This window comes from Panulirus ornatus, chromosome 55 (genome assembly GCF_036320965.1).
Source record: "Panulirus ornatus isolate Po-2019 chromosome 55, ASM3632096v1, whole genome shotgun sequence".
Lineage (NCBI taxonomy): Eukaryota > Metazoa > Arthropoda > Malacostraca > Decapoda > Palinuridae > Panulirus > Panulirus ornatus.
In genome coordinates, this window is record NC_092278.1 from 37,103,555 (window position 1) to 37,131,554 (window position 28,000).

The window sequence follows — 28,000 nt, forward strand, 5'->3', positions numbered from 1 at the left end:
GGAAGGTATTAAGAATATATGGTGTGGGAGGCAAGTTGTTAGAAGCAGTGAAAAGTTTTTATCGAGGATGTAAGGCATGTGTATGTGTAGGAAGAGAGGAAAGCAATTGGTTCTCAGTGAATGTTGGTTTGCGGCAGGGGTGCGTGATATCTCCATGGTTGTTTAATTTGTTTATGGATGGTGTTGTTAGGGAGGTGAATGGAAGAGTTTTGGAAAGAGGGGCAAGTATGCAGTCTGTTGTGGATGAGAGCTTGGGAAGTGAGTTAGTTGTTGTTTGCTGATGATAAAGCACTGGTGACTGATTCGGAAGAAACTGCAGAAGCTGGTGACTGAGTTTGGTAAAGTGTGTGAAAGAAGAAAGCTGAGAGTAAATGTGAACAAAAGTAAGGCTATTAGGTACAGTAGGGTTGAGGGACAAGTCAATTGAGAGGTAAGTTTGAATGGAGAAAAACTGGAGGAAGTGAAGTGTTATAGATATCTGGGAATGGATTTGGCAGCAGATGGAACCATGGAAGTGGAAGTGGATCATAGGGTGGGGAGGGGGCAAAAGTTCTGGGAGCGTTGAAAAATGTGTGGAAGTCGAGAACATTATCTCGAAAAGCAAAAATGGGTATGTTTGAAGGAATAGTGGTTCCAACAATGTTATATTGTTGCGAGGTGTGGGCTATAGATAGAGTTGTGCGGAGGAGGGTGGATGTGCTGGAAATGAGATGTCTGAGGTCAATATGTGGTTTGAGGTGGTTTGATCAAGTAAGTAATAAAAGGGTAAGAGAGATGTGTGGTAATAAAAAGAGTGTGGTTGAGAGAGCAGAAGAGGGTGTTTTGAAATGGATTGGTCACATGGAGAGAATGAGTGAGGAAAGATTGACAAAGAGGATATATGTGTCAGAGGTGGAGGGAACAAGAAGTGGGAGACCAAATTGGAGGTGGAAAGATGGAGTGAAAAAGATTTTGAGTGATCGGGGCCTGAACATGCAGGAGGGTGAAAGGCATGCAAGGAATAAGAGTGAATTGGAACAATCTGGTATACCAGGTTCAGCTTGCTGTCAATGGATTGAACCAGGGCATGTGAAGTGTCTTGGGTAAACCATGGAAAGTTCTGTGGGGCCTGGATGTGGAAAGGGAGGTGTGGTTTCAGTGCATTATACATGACAGCTAGAGACTGAGTGTGAACAAAAGTGGCCTTTGTTGTCTTTTCCTAGCGCTACCTCATGCACATGCAGGGGGAGGTTGTTGTCATTTCATGTGTGGCATGGTGGCAACGGGAATGAATAAGGGCAGACAGTATGAATTATATACATGTGTACATATGTATATGTCTGTGAGTATATATATGTATACGTTGAGATGTATAGGGATGTATATGTGCGTGTTGGACGTGCATGTATATACATGTGTATGTGGGTGGGTTGGGCCATTCTTTCGTCTGTTTCCTTGCGCTACCTTGCTAACGCAGGAGACAGCGACAAAGTATAATAATAATTATAATAATAATAATAATAATAATAATAATAATAATAATAATAATAATAATATTTTATATTTATTTATTTTGCTTTGTCGTTGTCTCCCGCGTTTGCGAGGTAGCGCAAGGAAACAGACGAAAGAAATGGCACAACCCACCCCCATACACAATGTACACACACACACGCAAATATACATACCTATACATCTCAATGTACACATATATATATATATACACACACAGACACATACATATATACCCATGCACACAATTCACACTGCCTGCCCCTATTCATTCCCATCGCCACCTCGCCATACATGGAATACCATCCCCTTCCCCCCTCATGTGAGCGAGGTAGCACTCGGAAAAGACAACAAAGGCCTCATTCATTCACACTCAGTCTCCAGCTGTCACGCAATAATGCCCGAAACCACAGCTCCCTTTCCACATCCAGGCCCCACACAACTTTCTATGGTTTACCTCAGACGCTTCACATGCCCTGATTCAATCCACTGACAGCACGTCAACCCCGGTATACCACATCAATCCAGTTCACTCTATTCCTTGCCCGCCTTTCACCCTCCTGCATGTTCAGGCCCCGATCACTCAGAATCTTTTTCACTCCATCTTTCCACCTCCAATTTGGTCTCCCACTTCTCCTCGTTCCCTCCACCTTCGACACATATATCCTCTTGGTCAATCTTTCCTCACTCATTCTCTCCATGTGCCCAAACCATTTCAAAACACCCTCTTCTGCTCTCTCAACCACGCTCTTTTTATTTCCACACATCTCTCTTACCCTTACATTACTTACTCGATCAAACCACCTCACACCACACATTGTCCTCAAACATCTCATTTCCAGCACATCCACCCTCCTGCGCACAAGTCTATCCATAGCCCACGCCTCGCAACCATACAACATTGTTGGAACCACTATTCCTTCACACATACCCATTTTTGCCTTCCGAGATAATGTTCTCGACTTCCACACATTCTTCAAGGCTCCCAGGATTTTCGCCCCCTCCCCCACCCTATGATTCACTTCCGCTTCCATGGTTCCATCCGCTGCCAGATCCACTCCCAGATATCTACACTTTACTTCCTCCAGTTTTTCTCCATTCAAACTTACCTCCCAATTGACTTGACCCTCAACCCTACTGTACCTAATAACCTTGCTCTTATTCACATTTACTCTTAACTTTCTTCTTTCACACACTTTACCAAACTCAGTCACCAGCTTCTGCAGTTTCTCACATGAATCAGCCACCAGCGCTGTATCATCAGCGAACAACAACTGACTCATTTCCCACAACAGACTTCATACTTGCCCCTCTTTCCAAAACTCTTGCATTCACCTCCCTAACAACCCCATCCATAAACAAATTAAACAACCATGGAGACATCACACACCCCTGCCGCAAACCTACATTCACTGAGAATCAATCACTTTCCTCTCTTCCTACACGTACACATGCCTTACATCCTCGATAAAAACTTTTCACTGCTTCTAACAACTTGCCTCCCACACCATATATTCTTAATACCTTCCACAGAGCATCTCTATCAACTCTATCATATGCCTTCTCCAGATCCATAAATGCTACATACAAATCCATTTGCTTTTCTAAGTATTTCTCACATACATTCTTCAAAGCAAACACCTGATCCACACATCCTCTACCACTTCTGAAACCACACTGCTCTTCCCCAATCTGATGCTCTGTACATGCCTTCACCCTCTCAATCAATACCCTCCCATATAATTTACCAGGAATACTCAACAAACTTATACCTCTGTAATTTGAGCACTCACTCTTATCCCCTTTGCCTTTGTACAATGGCACTATGCACGCATTCCGCCAATCCTCAGGCACCTCACCATGAGTCATACATACATTAAATAACCTTACCAACCAGTCAACAATACAGTCACCCCCTTTTTTAATAAATTCCACTGCAATACCATCCAAACCTGCTGCCTTGCCGGCTTTCATCTTCCACAAAGCTTTTACTACCTCTTCTCTGTTTACCAAATCATTTTCCCTAACCTTCTCACTTTGCACACCACCTCGACCAAAACACCTTATATCTGCCACTCTATCTTCAAACACATTCAACAAACCTTCAAAATACTCACTCCATCTCCTTCTCACATCACCACTACTTGTTATCACCTCCCCATTTGCGCCCTTCACTGAAGTTCCGATTTGCTCCCTTGTCTTACGCACTTTATTTACCTCCTTCCAGAACATCTTTTTACTCTCCCTAAAATTTAATGATACTCTCTCACCCCAACTCTCATTTGCCCTCTTTTTCACCTCTTGCACCTTTCTCTTGACCTCCTGTCTCTTTCTTTTATACTTTTCACCTCTTGCACCTTTCTCTTGACCTCCTGTCTCTTTCTTTTATACATCTCCCACTCAATTGCATTTTTTCCCTGCAAAAATCGTCCAAATGCCTCTCTCTTCTCTTTCACTAACAATCTTACTTCTTCATCCCACCACTCACTACCCTTTCTAATCAACCCACCTCCCACTCTTCTCATGCCACAAGCATCTTTTGCGCAATCCATCACTGATTCCCTAAATACATCCCGTTCCTCCCCCACTCCCCTTACTTCCATTGTTCTCACCTTTTTCCATTCTGTACCCAGTCTCTCCTGGTACTTCCTCACACAAGTCTCCTTCCCAAGCTCACTTACTCTCACCACCCTCTTCACCCCAACATTCACTCTTCTTTTCTGAAAACCCATACAAATCTTCACCTTAGCCTCCACAAGATAATGATCAGACATCCCTCCAGTTGCACCTCTCAGCACATTAACATCCAAAAGTCTCTCTTTCTCGCGCCTGTCAATTAACACGTAATCCAATAACGCTCTCTGGCCATCTCTCCTACTTACATACGTATACTTATGTATATCTCGCTTTTTAAACCAGGTATTCCCAATCACCAGTCCTTTTTCATCACATAAATCTACAAGCTCTTCACCATTTCCATTTACAACACTGAACACCCCAAGTATACCAATTATTCCCTCAACTGCCATATTACTCACCTTTGCATTCAAATCACCCATCACTATAACCCGGTCTTGTGCATCAAAACCACTAACACACTCATTCAGCTGCTCCCAAAACACTTGCCTCTCATGATCTTTCTTCTCATGCCCAGGTGCATATGCACCAATAATCACCCATCTCTCTCCATCAACTTTCAGTTTTACCCATATTAATCGAGAATTTACTTTCTTACATTCTATCACATACTCCCACATCTCCTGTTTCAGGAGTAGTGGTACTCCTTCCCTTGCTCTTGTCCTCTCACTAACCCCTGACTTTACCCCCAAGACATTCCCAAACCACTCTTCCCCTTTACCCTTAAGCTTCGTTTCACTCAGAGCCAAAACATCCAGGTTCCTTTCCTCAAACATACTACCTATCTCTCCTTTTTTCACATCTTGGTTACATCCACACATATTTAGACACCCCAGTCTGAGCCTTCGAGGAGGATGCGCACTCCCCGCGTGACTCCTTCTTCTGTTTCCCATTTTAGAAAGTTAAAAATACAAGGAGGGGAGGATTTCTGGCCCCCTGCTCCCATCCCCTCTAGTCGCCTTCTATTATTATAATAATAATAATAATAATAATAATAATAATAAAAATATATATGGACAGAGTGATGAAAGAGATGAAAGCAAAACTATGGAAAAGGAGTGCACAGATGGGGTGTGGTGGTGAGATATGGTGGCAAGTCTGTTTGCAGATGATACTGTTTTTTTTGTGAAGATTGAAGAGAAGCAGAAGGTTGTGTGTTTTATGATGTGTGTAAGTGGAGGAGATTAAAGGTAAATACAAGTAAAGTAATGGTGTATGAAAGAGTGAAAGTATAGATTTTGTAAAACCATACAGAGTGAAAGAAAAAAGTGTAATAAATTGTGCAGTGGATATGAGGGAAACAGACTGGAAGAAGTGAGGGAATTTAAGTATCTTGAAGCTCTCTTAGGTAAAGGTGGTGATATGGAAGGAGAGACAAGGTAGAAAAGTCAAAGGGTCCCTTAGCTGAATAATGAAGGGTTGAGGTGTAAGTATGGATGTGAAAAGAAGATTAAGGGACAGCATAGTCCTTCCAAACCTGACCTATGCAGCCGAAACATGCATGTGGAATGAGGCACAGAGGTCAAGAATCCAGACTGTGGAAATAAACTAATTGAGAAAAGCATGCGAGTCTGGATTGAATGAAGAAATGAAAGGGTGTATGGGAGATGTGGTATGGCAAGGAATGCAACTGTGGAGTGGTAGAATGGGTGAAACTTAATACTTTAAGGTGATATGGTCAGGTGGAAAGAATGCAAGACTGGTAGTTTACAAGTGTATGATAGTACAATTAAAGGGTTGGTGTGAGTGGACGACCACCTGTGACATGGGCAAATAGAGTGGAAGAATACTGTAAAGAAAGAAACAAAGGAAGAATGCATGGAGTGAAGTATGTGAGGGAGGTATGTAAGAACAGGGATAAGTGGTGGCTCTTGCCTTGGCACCCCTTGATGGGAGCTTCCTGAGGGAATGGGTATCAAGAGATATAAACAGACAGATAGATAGCCACAAAGACATTATAAAGCCCTGCCTCACACCCAAATGTATACTGAAACTTTTGCTCGACTTTCCATCCACTCATGCATGCATTTGCTACTCTATAGAAGGCTTTCACACCATTCAACAGGTGTTCCACTACTCCATATATCCTTATCACATTCCATGAAGCATTCCACTTGGCTCTGTCATATGCTTTATCCAGATCAATAAAAACATCAAACAGGTTCTTACCTTTTGCTAGATACTTTTCTGCAGTCATTTTCATCATAAAAATCTGATCCATACACCCCCTACCTTTTCTAAAACCCCACTGGTCTTCACTTATTCTGCATTCAGTCACTTCCTTCACTCTTATCAGTTAACAATCTTCAATACACTTTTCCTGGTATACAGACTTATAATTGCTAAATCCATCCTCAGCACCTTTCCTATAATAAGAATAATAGCTTTCATCCCATCCTCAGGCACTATCTCCTGTTTCCATGCTAAATATTGTATTAAATGCAACCTTTCTTACCACACTTTCTCCTCCATACATCAGCATTTTAGCCATAATACCACCTACTCCAGGAGCCCTTCTTACCTTCAGCCTCATTATTTCCCTTTTTACTTCGCTTTTTGCTACAAGCTCTTGCACTTGTATCCTCTTTCCATTCTCCATATCCATGCATGTAACGACTGTTGCCCCACCTTATCCCACATTCATCAGTTCTTCAAAATACTCTTACATCCACCTCTTTCACCTCCTTTCGATACAATTTATTAATTTTCCTACACTTTTCATTTAACTTTCTTACAAAATCATCATCTTACTCTTTCTTTGTTTTCCTCCATCAACTTCTAAACATTCCACTTACACATATTTTATTCTTCCTTCCTCCTTTGCCGAACTTCCAATGGTATTTTCCTTTTTTAAGCAATCTCCCATATGCCTTTTTCTTCTCTTTCACTGGTACATTCCTTTTGATCGATATACCATATGCCTTTTTCTTCTCTTTGACAGCATTTTAATCTCATCTGTTCACCACACCTTTCCTTTTTTATTCCCACATCTCATAACCATGTATCCACCTACTAATTCTACAGGCTTTAATAGTCTTTTAACATTCTGAACACATCAATTACACATGACTGCATGCTACATTAACTGCACTTCTACCTAAACTTTCGATCAACCTCCTTTTCATACTCCCTGCATTTTTTTTATTTATCATCTCAGTTGCCAACACTTTTACCACTTCATTTTTCCTCACACCATACTTCTCCCTGATCCTCAACCCCACAAGAACAGCCAAATGATCAGTCTCCAAAGAATCCTCTTACAATTCTAACATCTAACACAGCCTTTCTCAACCCTTCATCCATTGTCACAAAGTAAATCAAACCATTTAGCCCTTCTCTTCCATCATTTCTTATCCATGGATTCCTGTGGATCATCTTGTGCTGAAAAAAGGTGTTTGCAAGGAATAAACCCCTCTCAGCACAGACATCTATAAGATAACTTCCATTCTCACTAACTAAAGGTACTCTTCATTTACTAATTAATCTCACCAGTTTCATCACATCACACCTTTGCACTTATATCACCAACTACTATCACCTTTCCTTCCTCAAAACCATTTATACATTCATTCAAATCTCACAGTCTTCATATTCACAGGCCTATGTACACATACCCATGCATACTTCACAATTTCAATCTTTCCTTTCACCCATACTATTTTGATCAATTCCATCTATGCTCTTTTAACACCCTGATGTTCGCTCGGTGATAGCACAATTGGACAATCCTTCTTTTATTTATTCCCATGCACACCATTCTGTTCCATGCCCTCAAATAACTTGCATTCATCATTTCCATTTTCATTTTATGGGAAACATTATGAAATATCAATCATTTTATATATATATTTATAAAAGTAAGAACTCTAGGGTTAATAATGTTCTAAATCATTTAAATAGTTAATAACATACCAGCCCTTTAAGTGCCTTAAAAACTGAAAGTCAGATATATCGTAAAGGTATGCAAAACTTATTTATTTATTTGCTTTGTCGGTGTCTCCCGCGTTAGCGAGGTAGCACAAGGAAACAGACGAAAGAATGGCGCAACCCACCCACATACACATGTATATACATACACGTCCATACACGCAAATATGCATACCTATACATCTCAACGTATACATGTATATACACACACAGACACATACATATATACACGTGTACATAATTCATACTGTATGCCTTTATTCATTCCCATCGCCACCTCCCCCCTCATGTGTGCGAGGTAGCGCTAGGAAAAGACAACAAAGGCCCCATTCGTTCACACTCAGTCTCTAGCTGTCATGTAATAATGCACCGAAACCACAGCTCCCTTTCCACATCCAGGCCCCACACAACTTTCCATGGTTTACCCCAAACGCTTCATATGCCCTCGTTCAATCCATTGACAGCATGTCCGCCCCGGTATACCACATCGTTCCAATTCACTCTATTCCTTGCACGCCTTTCACCCTCCTGCATGTTCAGGCCCCGATCACTCAAAATCTTTTTCACTCCATCTTTCCACCTCCAATTTGGTCTCCCACTTCTCCTCGTTCCTTCCACCTCAGACACATATATCCTCTTTGTCAATCTTTCTTCACTCATTCTCTCCATGTGACCGAACCATTTCAGAACACCCTCCTCTGCTCTCTCAACCACACTCTTTTTATTACCACACATCTCTCTTACCCTATTATAACTTACACATTAATATATTTGTAATACAATAAACCTCCCTCAGAAGTATACCTGATTGAACAATAGCAAAAACACAATAAAATTTTGTATACAATACTGGTAAGAAACATATTACCTATGCATGTATGAGTCACACTACACAAAGTGAAAATGTACATGGCAAAATACATTCACCAACAAAAAAAGGTGTTATGTAATAACAGTTTTTGTGCATCATATAACAGATACATCTTTAAGGGGGTTAAAATTTTGCTACATCTTGATCACTTAAACAATATGCTAGAACACGCTGAAAATATTACCACCACATAACTATTGTTTATATTCAAATCAGTATAACCTGTGGAAAAATGCCATATAATCTACCTGCCATGCATAAATTCATAACTTCCAATTTTCTTTCTAAACTCAAACAATATCATTCTGCAGATCCAGGTGATAATATGGAAATACCAAAATGGGAATTTGCCCTCTCATAGTCTAAAGGAACAAACAGTGAAAGGTACTTAAAAGGTCATTTATCCCCAAATGAAACAGTATGGACCAAGGACAAATATACCTACGAGGTCGTTTTGTTCAACTGCTGAAAAATTACTATTACATTATCTGACCTCTCAGGTGTGTTTGTCCTGCCAGTTTAGCCTGAGTAAAACATACCTTTCTGACAAAAGAATCTTCTGTATTTCTCTGAATAAGATGATATCTGAGTGGTCCTTTTCCATTCAATAAATAATGCAGATTTTCTTAATTATATCACAGACAACACAGGAGAAAATCCAATCAGTTATTAATGAATGTCAATGAGCAGTCATATGCTGCTATCATACACCTATTTTCATTGTTACAAAATTAACACACACAATCAAATTAAAATTCTGCAACTATGAGGATCTTTTTTAAAGACAATTTTCTAATTCAATACAGTACAAATTTGATCTGTGAATAATAAAAGAGAAAAAAAATAAGCATCATAGAGCTCATAGCTGGGAACTGTTTATAATGCCTACAATAAAAATTTCAACTCTACTCCCAATTGCATGGGGTAGATCAAGTGTAGACAGCCTCTCACTTCTCCCATGTATATTCTCAAGTTAATGTTCAGTGTGCAAATAACATAAGCATTTTTTAATTTTTCAGTTTGACCATGAAGTAGATCTGTCAAGTGGGAATATTGGAAAATTCACACTTTACACACCAAGTGCCACTATTGCATTCGACAAAAAAACATCCATCTGGCATCTTATTCTGAAATAACTTTGCATTTAAAGACCACTCAATTCATCATCATCATCTTCTCTGTGTACCCTAAACCAAACGACCATCCAGTATATCCTTATCAATTATCATCTACAAAGTACCCAACATTACCATAAAGACCACTCAATTCATCATCTTCTCTGTGTACCCTAAACCAGATGACCATCCAGTATATCCTTATCAATTATCATCTACAAAGTACCCAACATTACCATAACATTTTCAGAGGCTTCCATCAATATGTTTTTCTAATAATTCCTTCACACCACATATTCTTACATCTTCATTCTTTGTTTTATTTTTCAGACTTATTATTAAATGAAAATTTAATAACAAAATACATGGTAGCCACTATCATTCTTTTCTTTAAACATGCAAGAAGCAGAAAGTGAGCTATGGTGATATACCATGTTGCTGATATTCATCATCTTTGATATAAATCGCACATAAATGCTGTAGGTTTACATTAAGTACTATCATGACTGAACAATGCAACATCCAAAAGTAAAACATCATTTTATGGAGACAGTAACAATGGAATGGCTAAGATGAAGCATGCCTGTGTGCATAACTCCTGTATGAGTCTCATTCAATCATACCTTGTTGACTGGGTTCATACCAAAAATATTCACTGCACATTTTGAGTTTACATTGCAATCCCTTGATACATCATTTTCATCAAAGTATCTCATCTGGAAACATTAAATACCTAATAACAACAGAGTACATAACTTTGATTATGCTCCGCAAAAAGAACATTTAAAGTAAACTATGTAGATTTGGAGAAATTAAGACATCATTAAATGTAACAACACCTAATTTAATCCATGAGTCTTCTGCCATCAAGCAAAAGATTCACTATCATAATTATAAGCTTAAAACCTTTATATCCAGCATGAAGGATGATTGTCTGGCACAAAGTATAGACCAAGCAATACTCGGCAAGCTGCTGCATCATCAGCAACTAAAGGGTGGGCCGCTTTAATACCTGCTTCTTTCCCTACATGTTGAAGCTCTAGAACTCTCTACCTTCTCATGTCTTTCCCAATAACAATGAACTGGCACATTTCAAAAGACAGGTCTTTCACTTCCTCAAAAATTCCTAAATACTTTCCCATGTCTTTTTTCTTTCCATTTCATAATTCTCTCTATATTTCAATTAAGGCCCAGCCTTGATGTGGACTTTAGTCCATGACTGGAGCTTTCAACATGAAAAAATATATATTAATCGTTAATTTTTTGTCACATCTGTCATGCTTTATGAAGAGAACATTAGGAAATGAAAATGAAATGTTTGAGGACACTATGTGGTATGAGGTGGTTTGATCAGTTAAGAGATGTGTGGTTATCAAATGAGTGTGGCTGAGAGAGCTGAAGAGGGCACACTGAAATGGTTTGGACATGGAGAGAATAAGGAAGGCAGGTTGAAAAAGAAGATACATGTGTCAGAAGCAGAGAGAACAAGGAGACCAAATTGGAGAGGAGAGGAAGAAGTGAAAAAGAGTCTGAGTAATCAAGGCCTGATCATGCAGGAGGGTTACAGACCTTCAAGTTAGGGATAGAATGAATTGGAACACTACCTTTGAACAAACTCTAGCATATCAGCAAACTTGTATCTTTCTCAGGAAAAACCTTCCTCGGGTAGCCAATAGCTTAACTATCTTTCATCACACTTTCAGCTACCTCAGCATACATTCCCCAAGATAAAAGTTATTTTCATTATTTTACAAGACAGTTAAGAGTGTGCGTGAGTGAAGGCCATTCATCAACCATTCCTAGTGCTAACTTATTATCTGGGAAACAGTGAACAAGTACAAAAACATCTACCATTATTTATAACAATTTTTTTCATGCCTGACTGCCATTTCCCACTTTAACAAGGTAGCACTAGAAACAGACAGAGAAAGGCCACATCCACACACATCCATTCTATAGCTGTCAAGTGTGAAATACACTGAAACCTCAGCTCCACAACCAGGCCCACAGACCTTTCATATGCCCTAGTTCAGTCTATTACATAACCCTACAGCTCCTACAGCTTCAAGGCTTCACTCCAATCGTAAGCACAGAAATGAACTTCAATGGTGTGAGTTCCTTGATGAGATTGTATTCCCTTTTGTCCACTGATGTTTATTCAGCCTCATTGAAGGTGACTTTTCACTCATGATGTAACCACAGGCAGACAGAGTTCTGTAAAACCCCAAGTTCAAAGTCCTACAGTTAGTTATACAGACATGACAAAGTCCTACAGTTAATTATACAGATATGAATATACAGAGTCAACAGTTTAAAAATAACCTACCCCTGAGTTTCAAAGCAATTTCATTTATCCTGATATTTTACATATTTTGTATAGCCATGGGAGGAGTATTTATGATGTTAAAATCAACATCGATAAAAGTACATATCTAGTTCAAATCAAGACATGAAAACTAGGTTTTCATCTTCTAGGGGCTTCAAACACAGGCTATGGCTAGCTGGATATGATGTACACAAACTGAGGTCACCAGTATAGCTTCCTCTTCAATGAAAATACTAGTAAATACATTTAAAAGCCTCTATATATATATAAACTTTAAAACTAGTAAACATGAACACAAAGTTACCAAATAGCTGATCCACAAAAAAGCAACTAATTGTAACATTCAACATTACACTAAGCAGATGAAATAATAAGAGGCCAATAAGCAACAGTAGGTACTCTACTGAGTTGTACGAGAATGGCTGCACCAATAAGCTCACATGCAAAGATAACTGTGGCTGCATTCACTACAGCCTGGGCCATTACTGTCATCGCTTACATTAATTTCATGTGGGTGTAGAGGAAGACAGACCTCATTAAATTTACCAATACAAGTGACGCAGATGTGAAAAAATATACTGCCTACATAAAATCTTGTGCATTTCCTTCAACAAGCAATTCTGATTTCCTGATAACCAAAATTTTTGCATAAAATCCAGTACTTAGCATACCAATTATAGGCACTATGAAGAAACAACATTGTTCTATAGCATATTATTCATGAAGAATTTTCATAGCAGTGGTTTTCTTGTTGAAATATATTATTTATATTTTTATTTATTATACTTTGTCGCTGTCTCCCGCGTTTGCGAGGTAGCGCAAGGAAACAGACGAAAGAAATGGCCCCCCCCCATACACATGTATATACATACGTCCACACACGCAAATATACATACCTACACAGCTTTCCATGGTTTACCCCAGACGCTTCACATGCCTTGATTCAATCCACTGACAGCACGTCAACCCCGGTATACCACATCGCTCCAATTCACTCTATTCCTTGCCCTCCTTTCACCCTCCTGCATGTTCAGGCCCCGATCACACAAAATCTTTTTCACTCCATCTTTCCACCTCCAATTTGGTCTCCCTCTTCTCCTCGTTCCCTCCACCTCCGACACATATATCCTCTTGGTCAATCTTTCCTCACTCATTCTCTCCATGTGCCCAAACCACTTCAAAACACCCTCTTCTGCTCTCTCAACCACGCTCTTTTTATTTCCACACATCTCTCTTACCCTTACGTTACTCACTCGATCAAACCACCTCACACCACACATTGTCCTCAAACATCTCATTTCCAGCACATCCATCCTCCTGCACACAACTCTATCCATAGCCCACGCCTCGCAACCATACAACATTGTTGGGACCACTATTCCTTCAAACATACCCATTTTTGCTTTCCGAGATAATGTTCTCGACTTCCACACATTCTTCAAGGCCCCCAGAATTTTCGCCCCCTCCCCCACCCTATGATCCACTTCCGCTTCCATGGTTCCATCCGCTGCCAGATCCACTCCCAGATATCTAAAACACTTCACTTCCTCCAGTTTTTCTCCATTCAAACTCACCTCCCAATTGACTTGACCCTCAACCCTACTGTACCTAATAACCTTGCTCTTATTCACATTTACTCTTAACTTTCTTCTTCCACAAACTTTACCAAACTCAGTCACCAGCTTCTGCAGTTTCTCACATGAATCAGCCACCAGCGCTGTATCATCAGCGAACAACAACTGACTCACTTCCCAAGCTCTCTCATCCCCAACAGACTTCATACTTGCCCCTCTTTCCAAAACTCTTGCATTTACCTCCCTAACAACCCCATCCATAAACAAATTAAACAACCATGGAGACATCACACACCCCTGCCGCAAACCTACATTCACTGAGAACCAATCACTTTCCTCTCTTCCTACACGTACACATGCCTTACATCCTCGATAAAAACTTTTCACTGCTTCTAACAACTTTCCTCCCACACCATATATTCTTAATACCTTCCACAGAGCATCTCTATCAACTCTATCATATGCCTTCTCCAGATCCATAAATGCTACATACAAATCCATTTGCTTTTCTAAGTATTTCTCACATACATTCTTCAAAGCAAACACCTGATCCACACATCCTCTACCACTTCTGAAACCACACTGCTCTTCCCCAATCTGATGCTCTGTACATGCCTTCACCCTCTCAATCAATACCCTCCCATATAATTTACCAGGAATACTCAACAAACTTATACCTCTGTAATTTGAGCACTCACTCTTATCCCCTTTGCCTTTGTACAATGGCACTATGCACGCATTCCGCCAATCCTCAGGCACCTCACCATGAGTCATACATACATTAAATAACCTTACCAACCAGTCAATAATACAGTCACCCCCTTTTTTAATAAATTCCACTGCAATACCATCCAAACCTGCTGCCTTGCCGGCTTTCATCTTCCGCAAAGCTTTCACTACCTCTTCTCTGTTTACCAAATAATTTTCCCTAACCCTCTCACTTTGCACACCACCTCGACCAAAACACCCTATATCTGCCACTCTATCATCAAACACATTCAACAAACCTTCAAAATACTCACTCCATCTCCTTCTCACATCACCACTACTTGTTATCACCTCCCCATTTGCGCCCTTCACTGAAGTTCCCATTTGCTCCCTTGTCTTACGCACTTTATTTACCTCCTTCCAGAACATTTTTTTTTTTTTTTTTTAATACTTTGTCGCTGTCTCCCGCGTTTGCGAGGTAGCGCAAGGAAACAGACGAAAGAAATGGCCCAACCCCTCCCAAACACATGTATATACATACGTCCACACACGCAAATATACATACCTACACAGCTTTCCATGGTTTACCCCAGACGCTTCACATGCCTTGATTCAATCCACTGATACTCTCTCACCCCAACTCTCATTTGCCCTTTTTTCACCTCTTGCACCTTTCTCTTGACCTCCTGTCTCTTTCTTTTATACATCTCCCACTCAATTTCATTTTTTCCCTGCAAAAATCGTCCAAATGCCTCTCTCTTCTCTTTCACTAATACTCTTACTTCTTCATCCCACCACTCACTACCCTTTCTAATCAACCCACCTCCCACTCTTCTCATGCCACAAGTTGAAATATATAAATTCTTCAAAAACCTCAGGTTCAGCTACAGTCTTCATGAAACATGTATTCTTCTTACACTATTTTCATATCAATTCTTATAGAAAAGCTATACATTATAATTCATAATGCAAATTGCACAGTACTGGTACTTTTGTAACCATAAAACAAAATTAATAAACACTTAAAAAAATACAAAAAATGCAAGGTAAAATATTAAATAAAAATGTGTGTACAATTGGCATCTCAACAGAATTTTCTACTATTAATATGTTTGAATCTATCATAGGATGTCCTATCATGTTACCCCTCATCAGAAATCAACCTAAACTGAAAGTCTTTTCACATTTAACTTTTTCAATACTATCAAAGTTAACAGCTTAAATACAAGTAGGAAAAGCTCTTACACTTTACTTTTTCCAGAAATTTGGGTTTTGCTGTAATCTACGACTGAAATTTTCATACCACTTGGAAAGGGTAGAGAGAGGTAAGTATTGTTCAGATGGGTTAGGAGTAATTTGTGATGGACTCTGAGCAAAGCTGGAAGCATAATTGTACAGGTTCTCACACATGGCTTGGCTGAATTCCATATATGAGTGAAGGACTGATGCTTCTGCTGATGGGTTTGCAACCTGCCCTTGAATTTGCGTCAAAGGTTCCACCTGCAAGATAACATACATCAAAACTGACTGCAGAGAATTAAGAGTGGAAATATATTTACTAATTTTTTTTTTTTTTCTCCCGCGTTTGCGAGGTAGCATATAATGCAAGTATATTCATATGCTGGGTAACACTTGCTCTAATCATATTTTTGGGGATAAATCAGTGGAAAATTGGTACACATGCTGTCTGCATTGCCAATGATATCGCAATGTCAAACAATGACAATTTGTTAAGTTTCTGATCCACTGATTTCATGTGAGAAAAATACCAAATTCCCATAGATATTCCTCCAAAAACTCTCAGCAAATAAAAGATGTTTCCATAAGGAATGATGACTGTGTAACTATAAAGAACCCGCTCTCTATGAATGCCAACAACACTAAACCTGCAATAAAAACTCTTGGCAAATATCTAATCAACTACTACCTACATTATCTACCAATTATTTACCTATTTTAATATATCATTACACTCATATCAAAAGAATTATCACCATTTCTTTACATTTCTGAATTATAAACAATCTAACTTATGAAATAGGTCCAAAGTTAAACACAGGTAAACATCAGATATAAAGTACACCTCTGTGGCATGAAATGTACGTCAGGATAACCAATTTTTGGTAGGATGATGAAAAGCTCATCGCTATACATTTCCATATAGAGTGACAAGACCATACATCAAATGGAGACTGAGAACTGAACTTAGATGTAAAATTATCATGTAATGTATACACATTCATACAGAAACACACAAGTGGATACCAAGGGTAGCAGAAAGCAGTGGTTCTTTCTCTAATTCATACAGGAAAGGTAAAAATAGCATAGAAGAAAAGACTGGTTAAGAGCTAAGGTCTGACAAGTGTAAAATATCTTACCTCTATGCCTAAATATATAATCACACTAGTTTAGATGATCATAAATTAACCCCATCCGCCTAAAATGGTCGCTCAGTTACCTGCAATTGAATACCTGCTGGCTCTTCAGCTAAACATTTCACAACACAACAGGATGGGTGGAAACAAAATTATGTCTTTATGTGTTAGTCATGCACGAAATATTGGGTTCTGATTGACCCTTTACTGCACTGTTAAGCTCCCTCCTCATGCCTATGTGACATTCTTTTTCAGTGGCATGAGATAAACAGTATAAAAGTATATTTACCCAAACAAAATCAATGAACAATCTGCTGTACCACTGTTATCAAAGACAGATGAGATGCATGCACGGAACAGAGTGAATTGGAATGATGTGGTATACTGAGGTCAATGTGCTGTGAATGGACTGAACCAGGGTGTGTGAAGCATCCAGGGTAAACAACGGATTAGGAGCTGTGATTTTGGTGCATTACACATGAGAGCTAGAGAATGGATGTGGTTGGATGAGGCCTTTCTTCATCTGTTCCTGGCACTACATCGCTAATGCAGGAAACAACAATCAATTATGAAAGAAGATATTCTTACTTATTTCATTTATATTTACCATACTTTGTCGTTGTCTCCCGCATTTGCGAGGCAGCGCAAGGAAACAGGTGAAAGAATGGCCCAATCCACCCACATACACACATATTTACACACACATCCACACATGCACATATACATATCTATACATTTCAACGTACACATATCTATTCATTTCAACGTATACATATATATATACATACACAGACATATACAAATATACACATGTACATAATTCATACATTATTCATTAGTCACCACCCCGCCAGACATGAAATAACACCCCCCTTCCCCCGCATGCACGAGAAGTAGCACTACGAAAAGACAACAAAAGCCACATTCATTTACACTCAGTCTCTAGCTGTCATGTGTAATGCACCAAAAAAACAGATCCCTTTCCACATCCAGGCCCAACACAACTTTCCATCATTTACCCCAGGTGCTTCACATGCCCTAGTTCAATCCATTGACAGCATGTCCACCCCGGTATACCACATCGTTCCAGTTCACTCTATTCCTTGCATGCCTTTCACCCTCCTGCATGTTCAGGCCTCGATCACTCAAAATCTTTTTCACCCCATCCTTCCACCTCCAATTTGATCTCACACTTCTTGTTCCCTTCACCTCTGACACATATATCCTCTTTGTCAATCTTTCCTCATTCATTCTCTCCATGTGACCATACCATTTCAATACACCCTCTCCTGCTCTCTCAACAACACTCTTCTTATTACCACACATCTCTCTTACCCTTTCATTACTTACTCAATTAAACCACCTCACACCACATATTCTCCTCAAACATCTCATTCCAACACACCCACCTTCCTCCGCACAACCCTACCTATAGCCTACGCCTCGCATCCATATAACATTGTCGGAACCACCATTCCTTCAAACATACCCATTTTTGCTTTCCGAGATAATGTTCTCAACTTTCACACATTCTTCAATGCTCCCAGAATCTTCGCCCCCTCCCCTACCCTGTGTCTCACTTCTGCTTCCATGGTTCCATCCGCTGCCAAATCCACTCCCAGGTATCTAAAACACTTCACTTCCTCCAGTCTTTCTCCATTCATACTTACCTCCCAACTGACTTGTCCCTCAACCCTACTGTACCTAATAACCTTGCTCTTATTCACATTTACTCTCAGCTTTCTTCTTTCACACACTTTACCAAACTCAGTCACCAGCCTCTGCAGTTTCTCACCCGAATCAGCTACCAGCAATGTATCATCAGCAAACAACAACTGACTCACTTCCCAAACCCTCTCATCCACAACAGACTGCATACTTGCCCCTCTCTCCAAAACTCTTCCATTCACCTCCCTAACAACCCCATCCATAAACAAATTAAACAACCATGGAGACATCACGCACCCCTGCCGCAAACCAACACTCACCAAGAACCGATCACTTTCCTCTCTTCCTACTCGTACACATGCCTTACATCCTTGATAAAAACTATTCACTGCTTCTAGCAACTTGCCTCCCACACCATATACTCTTAATACCTTCCACAAATACATAAATGCTACATACAAATCCATTTGTTTTTCTAAGTATTTCTCATAGACATTCTTCAAACCAAACACTTGATCCACACATCCTCTACCACTTCTGAAACCACACTGCTCTTCCCCAATCTGATGCTCTGGACATGCCTTCACCCTCTCAATCAATAACCTCCCATATAATTTACCAGGAATACTCAACAAACTTATACCTCTGTAATTTGAACACTCACCTTTATCCCCTTTGCCTTCGTACAATGGCACTATGCATGCATTCCACCAATCCTCAGGCACTTCATCATCCACCATACATACAATGAATATCCTCACCAACCAGTCAACAACACAGTCACCCCCTTTTTAAATAAATTCCACTGCAATACCATCCAAACCCGCCACCTTTCCTGCTTTCATCTTTCACAAAGCTTTCACTACCTCTTCTCTGTTTACCAAACCATTCTCCCTAACCCTCTCAATTCACACACCACCTCGACCAAAACACCCTATATCTGCCACTCTATCATCTAACACATTCAACAAACCTTTGTAATACTCACTCAATCTTCTCACATCACAACTACTTGTTATTACCTCCCCATCAGCCCCTTTCACCGCTGTTCCCATTTTTTTCTCTTGTCTTACGCACTTTACTTACCTCCTTCCAAAACATCTTTTTATTCTCCCAAAAATTTAATGATACTCTCTAACCCCAAATTTCATTTGCCCTCTTTTTCACCTCTTGCACCTTTCTCTTGACCTCCTGCCTCTTTCTTTTATACCTCTCCCAGTCATTTGCACTACTTCCCTGCAAAAATCATCCAAATGCCTCTCTTCTCTTTCACTAATAATCTTACTTCTTCATCCCATCACTCAATACCCTTTCTAATCTGCCCATCTCCCACCCTTCTCATGCCACAAACATCAAACATCTTTTGTGCAAGCAATCACTGTTTCCCTAAATACATGCTATTCCTAATCCACTCCCCTTATGTCCTTTGCTCTCACCTTTTTCCATTCTGCACTCAGTCTCTCCTGGTACTTCCTCACACAAGTCTCCTTCCCAAGCTCACTTACTCTCACCACTCTCTTCACCCTAACACTTTCTCATCTTTTCTGAAACCTCCACAAATCTTCACCTTCGCCTCCACAAGATAATGATCAGACATCCCTCCAGTCGCACCTCTCAGCACATTAACATCCAAAAGTCTCTCTTTCACGTGCCTATCAATTAACACATAATCCAATAACGCTCTCTGGCCATCTCTCCTACTTAACATAACTTATGTTTTTTTTTTTGTTTTCTTTTTTTGCTTTGTCGCTGTCTCCCGCGTTTGCGAGGTAGCGCAAGGAAACAGACGAAAGAAATGGCCCAACCCACCCCCATACACATGTATATACATACGTCCACACACGCAAATATACATACCTACACAGCTTTCCATGGTTTACCCCAGACGCTTCACATGCCTTGATTCAATCCACTGACAGCAAGTCAAACCCCGGTATACCACATAGATCCAATTCACTCTATTCCTTGCCCTCCTTTCACCCTCCTGCACGTTCAGGCCCCAATCACACAAAATCTTTTTCACTCCATCTTTCCACCTCCAATTTGGTCTCCCTCTTCTCCTCGTTCCCTCCACCTCCGACACATATATCCTCTTGGACAATCTTTCCTCACTCATTCTCTCCATGTGCCCAAACCATTTCAAAACATCCTCTTCTGCTCTCTCAACCACGCTCTTTTTATTTCCATACATCTCTCTTACCCTTACGTTACTTACTTGATCAAACCACCTCACACCACACATTGTCCTCAAACATCTCACTTCCAGCACATCCATCCTCCTGCGCACAACTCTATCCATAGCCCACGCCTCGCAACCATACAACATTGTTGGAACCACTATTCCTTCAAACATACCCATTTTTGCTTTCCGAGATAATGTTCTCGACTTCCACACATTCTTCAAGGCTCCCAGAATTTTCGCCCCCTCCCCCACCCTATGATCCACTTCCGCTTCCATGGTTCCATCCGCTGCCAGATCCACTCCCAGATATCTAAAACACTTCACTTCCTTCAGTTTTTCTCCATTCAAACTCACCTCCCAACTGACTTGACCCTCAACCCTACTGTACCTAATATATTAGACCTTGCTCTTATTCACATTTACTCTTAACTTTCTTCTTTCACACACTTTACCAAACTCAGTCACCAGCTTCTGCAGTTTCTCACATGAATCAGCCACCAGCGCTGTATCATCAGCGAACAACAACTGACTCACTTCCCAAGCTCTCTCATCCCCAACAGACTTCATACTTGCCCCTCTTTCCAAAACTCTTGCATTCACCTCCCTAACAACCCCATCCATAAACAAATTAAACAACCATGGAGACGTCACATACCCCTGCCACAAACCTACATTCACTGAGAACCAATCACTTTCCTCTCTTCCTAAACGTACACATGCCTTACATCCTCGATAAAAACTTTTCACTGCTTCTAACAACTTGCCTCCCACACCATATATTCTTAATACCTTCCACAGAGCATCTCTATCAACCCTATCATATGCCTTCTCCAGATCCATAAATGCTACATACAAATCCATTTGCTTTTCTAAGTATTTCTCACATACATTCTTCAAAGCAAACACCTGATCCACACATCCTCTACCACTTCTGAAACCACACTGCTCTTCCCCAATCTGATGCTCTGTACATGCCTTCACCCTCTCAATCAATACCCTCCCATATAATTTACCAGGAATACTCAACAAACTTATACCTCTGTAATTTGAGCACTCACTCTTATCCCCTTTGCCTTTGTACAATGGCACTATGCACGCATTCCGCCAATCCTCAGGCACCTCACCATGAGTCATACATACATTAAATAACCTTACCAACCAGTCAACAATACAGTCACCCCCTTTTTTAATAAATTCCACTGCAATACCATCCAAACCTGTTGCCTTGCCGGCTTTCATCTACCCCAAAGCTTTTACTACCTCTTCTCTGTTTACCAAATCATTTTCCCTAACCCTCTCACTTTGCACACCACCTCGACCAAAACACCCTATATCTGCCACTCTATCATCAAACACATTCAACAAACCTTCAAAATACTCACTCCATCTCCTTCTCACATCACCACTACTTGTTATCACCTCCCCATTTGCGCCCTTCACTGAAGTTCCCATTTGCTCCCTTGTCTTACGCACTTTATTTACCTCCTTCCAGAACATCTTTTTATTCTCCCTAAAATTTAATGATACTCTCTCACCCCAACTCTCATTTGCCCTTTTTTTCACCTCTTGCACCTTTCTCTTGACCTCCTGCCTCTTTCTTTTATACATCTCCCACTCAATTGCATTTTTTCCCTGCAAAAATCGTCCAAATGCCTCTCTCTTCTCTTTCACTAACAATCTTACTTCTTCATCCCACCACTCACTACCCTTTCTAATCAACCCACCTCCCACTCTTCTCATGCCACAAGCATCTTTTGCGCAATCCATCACTGATTCCCTAAATACATCCCATTCCTCCCCCACTCCCCTTACTTCCATTGTTCTCACCTTTTTCCATTCTGTACTCAGTCTCTCCTGGTACTTCCTCACACAAGTCTCCTTCCCAAGCTCACTTACTCTCACCACCCTCTTCACCCCAACATTCACTCTTCTTTTCTGAAAACCCATACAAATCTTCACCTTAGTCTCCACAAGATAATGATCAGACATCCCTCCAGTTGCACCTCTCAGCACATTAACATCCAAAAGTCTCTCTTTCGCACGCCTGTCAATTAACACGTAATCCAATAACGCTCTCTGGCCATCTCTCCTACTTACATAAGTATACCTATGTATATCTCGCTTTTTAAACCAGGTATTCCCAATCATCAGTCCTTTTTCAGCACATAAATCTACAAGCTCTTCACCATTTCCATTTACAACACTGAACACCCCATGTATACCAATTATTCCCTCAACTGCCACATTACTCACCTTTGCATTCAAATCACTCATCACTATAACCCGGTCTCGTGCATCAAAACCACTAACACACTCATTCAGCTGCTCCCAAAACACTTGCCTCTCATGATCTTTCTTCTCATGCCCAGGTGCATATGCACCAATAATCACCCATCTCTCTCCATCAACTTTCAGTTTTACCCATATTAATCGAGAATTTACTTTCTTACATTCTATCACATACTCCCACCACTCCTGTTTCAGGAGTACTGCTACTCCTTCCCTTGCTCTTGTCCTCTCACTAACCCCTGACTTTACTCCCAAGACATTCCCAAACCACTCTTCTCCTTTACCCTTGAGCTTCGTTTCACTCAGAGCCAAAACATCCAGATTCCTTTCTTCAAACATACTACCTATCTCTCCTTTTTTCACATCTTGGTTACATCCACACACATTTAGGCACCCCAATCTAAGCCTTCGAGGAGGATGAGCACTCCCCGCGTGACTCCTTCTTCTGTTTCCCATTTTAGAAAGTTAAAAAAAATACAAGGAGGGGAGGATTTCTGGCCCCCCGCTCCCGTCCCCTCTAGTCGCTTTCTACGAGAAACTTATAACTTATGTATATCTCTTTTTAAACCAGGTATTCCCAATCACCAGTCCTTTTTCAGCACACAAATCTACAAGCTCTTCACCATTTCCATTTACAACACTGAACACCCCATGTACACCAATTATTCCCTCAACTGCCACATTACTCACCTTTGCATTCAAATCACCCATCACTATAACCCGGTCTCATGCATCAAAACCGCTAACACACTCACTCAGCTGCTCCCAAAACACTTGCCTCTCATGATCTTTCTTCTCATGACCAGGTACATAGGCACAAATAATCACCCATCTCTCTCCATCCACTTTCAGTTTTACCCATATCAATCTAGAGTTTACTTTCTTACACTTTATCACATACTCCTACAACTCCTGTTTCAGGAGTGGTGCTACTCCTTCCTTTGCTCTTGTCCTCTCACCAACCCCTGAAATAGTTATATATACATATTTTCTATACATGTTTACCATTTCCAACATTAACAAGATGATGCCAGGAATATACGAAGAAATGGTCTGATTCACTCACAACCATTCTTTGGCTGTCATATATGCTCAATGCTCCAAATCGTGAGTTTTCCACAACAACAAATGGTATATCATTCACATCTATTTAGAGATAAAAAGATAAAACTATCAGTGCAAATCTTTACTATACAAAGGGTGTCCCTTCTATCTATAAATATGCTCTTATCCCAGTACACTCCTTACACATAAAGGGCAGGGTTACAAACTTTCTTCTAAATAATAAGAAAGCCACACACATTTCTACTACATGGGCCAATGTTAACGACACCTTACACTTCACTTAATCTTGACAGTAAAATGGCTTCTCCATTATCAGCACCAATCATGTCTTGAGATATAGGCTAAATCATAAAGACATTGGAGTTAATGGGTATACTACCACTGAGAGAGAGAGAGAGAGAGAGAGAGAGAGAGAGAGAGAGAGAGAGAGAGAGAGAGAGAGAGAGAGAGAGAGTGTGTGAGACAGGGGGGGGATTGGATATTTGCTCACATGACATATACCAGGACTGCCATTTTAACTGAACTCGACGAGTAATACCAGGTCCTTTGTGACTAATGGTTAAGGAGAAATCACCTGCTGTTCATTTGATTTCCTTCCTCGTGGGGTCTACAATGCATTTCACCTAAAAAGCCTGAAACACTTATCTCTGCTGATTATTTTCCAACACAGAAAACAAGGTTCTTTAAAATTAGATATTAACTTACAGATATTCCAATTTGTGCATTGTGAGACATCTTTTGTTCACCAAATGTGAATCCTGTTTGTAGTGCTGTATCACCTGACTGCTTCAGCCCAGATATTTTGAAAATTGCAGAGGGTTTTCCATTTGTAATGTTGCCTAAGAGGTGCCATGTTGGTGGCTTGGTAGGCTCAGGCCAACTGAAGTACACTGTGGAGTGCCAAAAGTTATTAGTTACATTATTCTGAAACTTTTACCTAAACGGCATGACTACATGAATGATGAAGGAAACTTAACACCTTAAGTTGAATCATAGATACTGTTTAAATATAAGAGCATGACATATTTGTGAAGTACAAATAAAGCATACACAGGAACAAATTATCAAAACTGCAAAGTACTAAATTTCTGTAAACTAGCATCATACTTTGGATGGTTAGGGATCAGGTAAGAGAACAGGAAAGCAGGGAGATATAAATTGAGATGCTGAAGGGTGAAAGTATACATATGCATTTCCAAAAGAAGCTCATTAAGACACTGAAAATCAAGATAATAAAAGGGCAAAAATGACACTAAGCTAATCAAAGTGTCTAAAGAATATATACAATGAGGCTAATACTGATATATACAAAAGTAAAATTTATGGTGCTGAAAGATGGACAGTGTGGAAGGAGTCTTTACAAGGAGCAGAGACAAACCAGGGAGAACAGCAGGTAATAAATATATGATTTATTCATTTATTTTGCTTTGTCGCTGTCTCTCGCGTTAGCGAGGTAGCACAAGGAAACAGACGAAAGAATGGCCCAACCCACCCACATACATACATATGTACATACACGTCCACACACGCAAATATACATAACTATACATCTCAACGTATACATATACACACCCAGACATATACATATTTACACATGTACATAGTTCATACTGTCTGCCTTTATTCATTCCCATCGCCACCCCACCACACATGAAACAACAGCCCCCTCCCCCCCTCATGTGCGTGAGGTAGTGCTAGGAAAAGACAACAAAGGCCACATTTGTTCACACTCAGTCTCTAGCTGTCATGTAATAATGCAACGAAACCACAGATCCCTTTCCACATCCAGGCCCCACACAACTTTCCATGGTTTACCCCAGATGCTTCACACACCCTGGTTCAATCCATTGACAGTACATCGACACCGGTATACCACATCGTTCCAATTCACTCTATTCCTTGCACGCCTTTCACCCTCCTGCATGTTCAGGCCCCAGTCACTCAAAATCTTTTTCACTCCATCTTTCCACCTCCAATTTGGTCTCCCACTTCTCCTCGTTCCCTCCACTTCCGACACATATATCCTCTTGGTCAATCTTTCCTCACTCATTCCCTCCATGTGACCAAACCATTTCAAAACACCCTCTTCTGCTCTCTCAACCACACTCTTTTTATTACCACACAGCTCTCTTACCCTATTATTACTTACTCAGTCAAACCACCTCACACCACATATTGTCCTCAAACATCTCATTTCCAGCACATCCACCCTCCTCCACACAACTCTATCCATAGCCCACGCCTCGCAACCATATAACATTGTTGGAACAACTATTCCTTCAAACATACCCATTTTTGCTTTCCGAGATAATGTTCTTGACTTCCACACATTCTTCAACACTCCCAGAACTTTCGCCCCCTCCCCCACCCTAGGTTTCACTTCCGCTTCCATGGTTCCATCCACTGCTAAATCCACTCCCAGATATCTAAAACACTTCACTTCCTCCAGTTTTTCTCCATTCAAACTTACCTCCCACTTGACTTGTCCCTCAACCCTACTGTACCTAATAACCTTGCTCTTATTCACATTTACTCTCAGCTTTCTTCTTTCATACACTTTACCAAACTCATTCACCAGCTTCTGCACCAAAATCAGCCATCAGCACTGTATCATCAGCGAACAACAACTGACTCACTTCCCTAGCTCTCTCATCCAGAACAGACTGCATACTTGCCCCTCTTTCCAAAACTCTTGCATTCACCTCCCTAACAACCCCATCCATAAACAAATTAAACAACCATGGAGACATCACACACCCATGCCGCAAACCAACATTCAATGAGAACCAGTCACTTTCCTCTCTTCCTACACGTACACATGCCTTACATCCTCGATAAAAACTTTTCACTGCTTCTAACAACTTGCCTCCCACACCATATATTCTTAATACCTTCCACAGAGCATCTCTATCAACTCTATCATATGCCTTCTCCAGATCCATAAATGCTACATACAAATCCATTTGCTTTTCTAAGTATTTCTCACATACATTCTTCAAAGCAAAATACCTGATCCACACATCCTCTACCACTTCTGAAACCACACTGCTCTTCCCCAATCTGATGCTCTTTACATGCCTTCACCCTCTCAATCAATACCCTCCCATATAATTTCCTAGGAATACTCAACAAACTTATACCTCTGTAATTTGAGCACTCACTTTTATCCGCTTTGCCTTTGTACAATGGCACTATGCAAGCATTTCGCCAATTCTCAGTCACCTCACCATGAGTCATACATACATTAAATAACCTTACCATCCAGTCAACAATACAGTCATCTCCTTTTTCAATAAATTCCACTGTAATACCATCCAAACCCGCTGCCTTGCCAGCTTTCATCTTCTGCAAAGCTTTTACTACCTCTTCTCTGTTTACCAAATCATTTTCCCTAACCCTCTCACTTTGCACACCACCTCGACCAAAACACCCTATATCTGCCACTCTATCATCAAACACATTCAACAAACCTTCAAAATACTTGCTCCATCTCCTTCTCACATCACCACTATTTGTTATCACCTCCCCATTAGCCGCTTCACTGAAGTTCCCATTTGTTCCCTTGTCTTAAGCACTTTATTTACCTTCTTCCAAAACATCTTTTTATTCTCTTTATTTATTTTATCATTTTTATTTATAATCTCTTTTTATTTTTGTTTTTTATTTTTTATATAAATATATGAGTACAAAAAATTACGGCCATGAACCCTTCCATTCTGACAAAACACTGAACTAACATGAACTTATATTAGTATTTACTGCTGATATTAAATCC

The 28,000-nt window shown here is 40.3% G+C and overlaps 1 protein-coding gene across 1 annotated transcript in view; it reads right to left on the reverse strand.

The window, feature by feature from the left end:
• Positions 1-15,339: 15,339 nt before the first annotated feature.
• Positions 15,340-28,000, reverse strand: part of LOC139765695 (protein OPI10 homolog) — a 28,366-nt gene continuing 15,705 nt past the window's right edge. Inside the window, exons 3-4 of the mRNA XM_071693462.1 lie at positions 24,931-25,115; positions 15,340-16,146 (exon numbers count right to left, since the gene is read on the reverse strand). Of these exons, the coding sequence (XP_071549563.1) occupies positions 15,895-16,146; positions 24,931-25,115 (437 nt within the window). The 3' untranslated portion in view covers positions 15,340-15,894. The remainder of the gene's footprint in view (positions 16,147-24,930; positions 25,116-28,000) is intronic.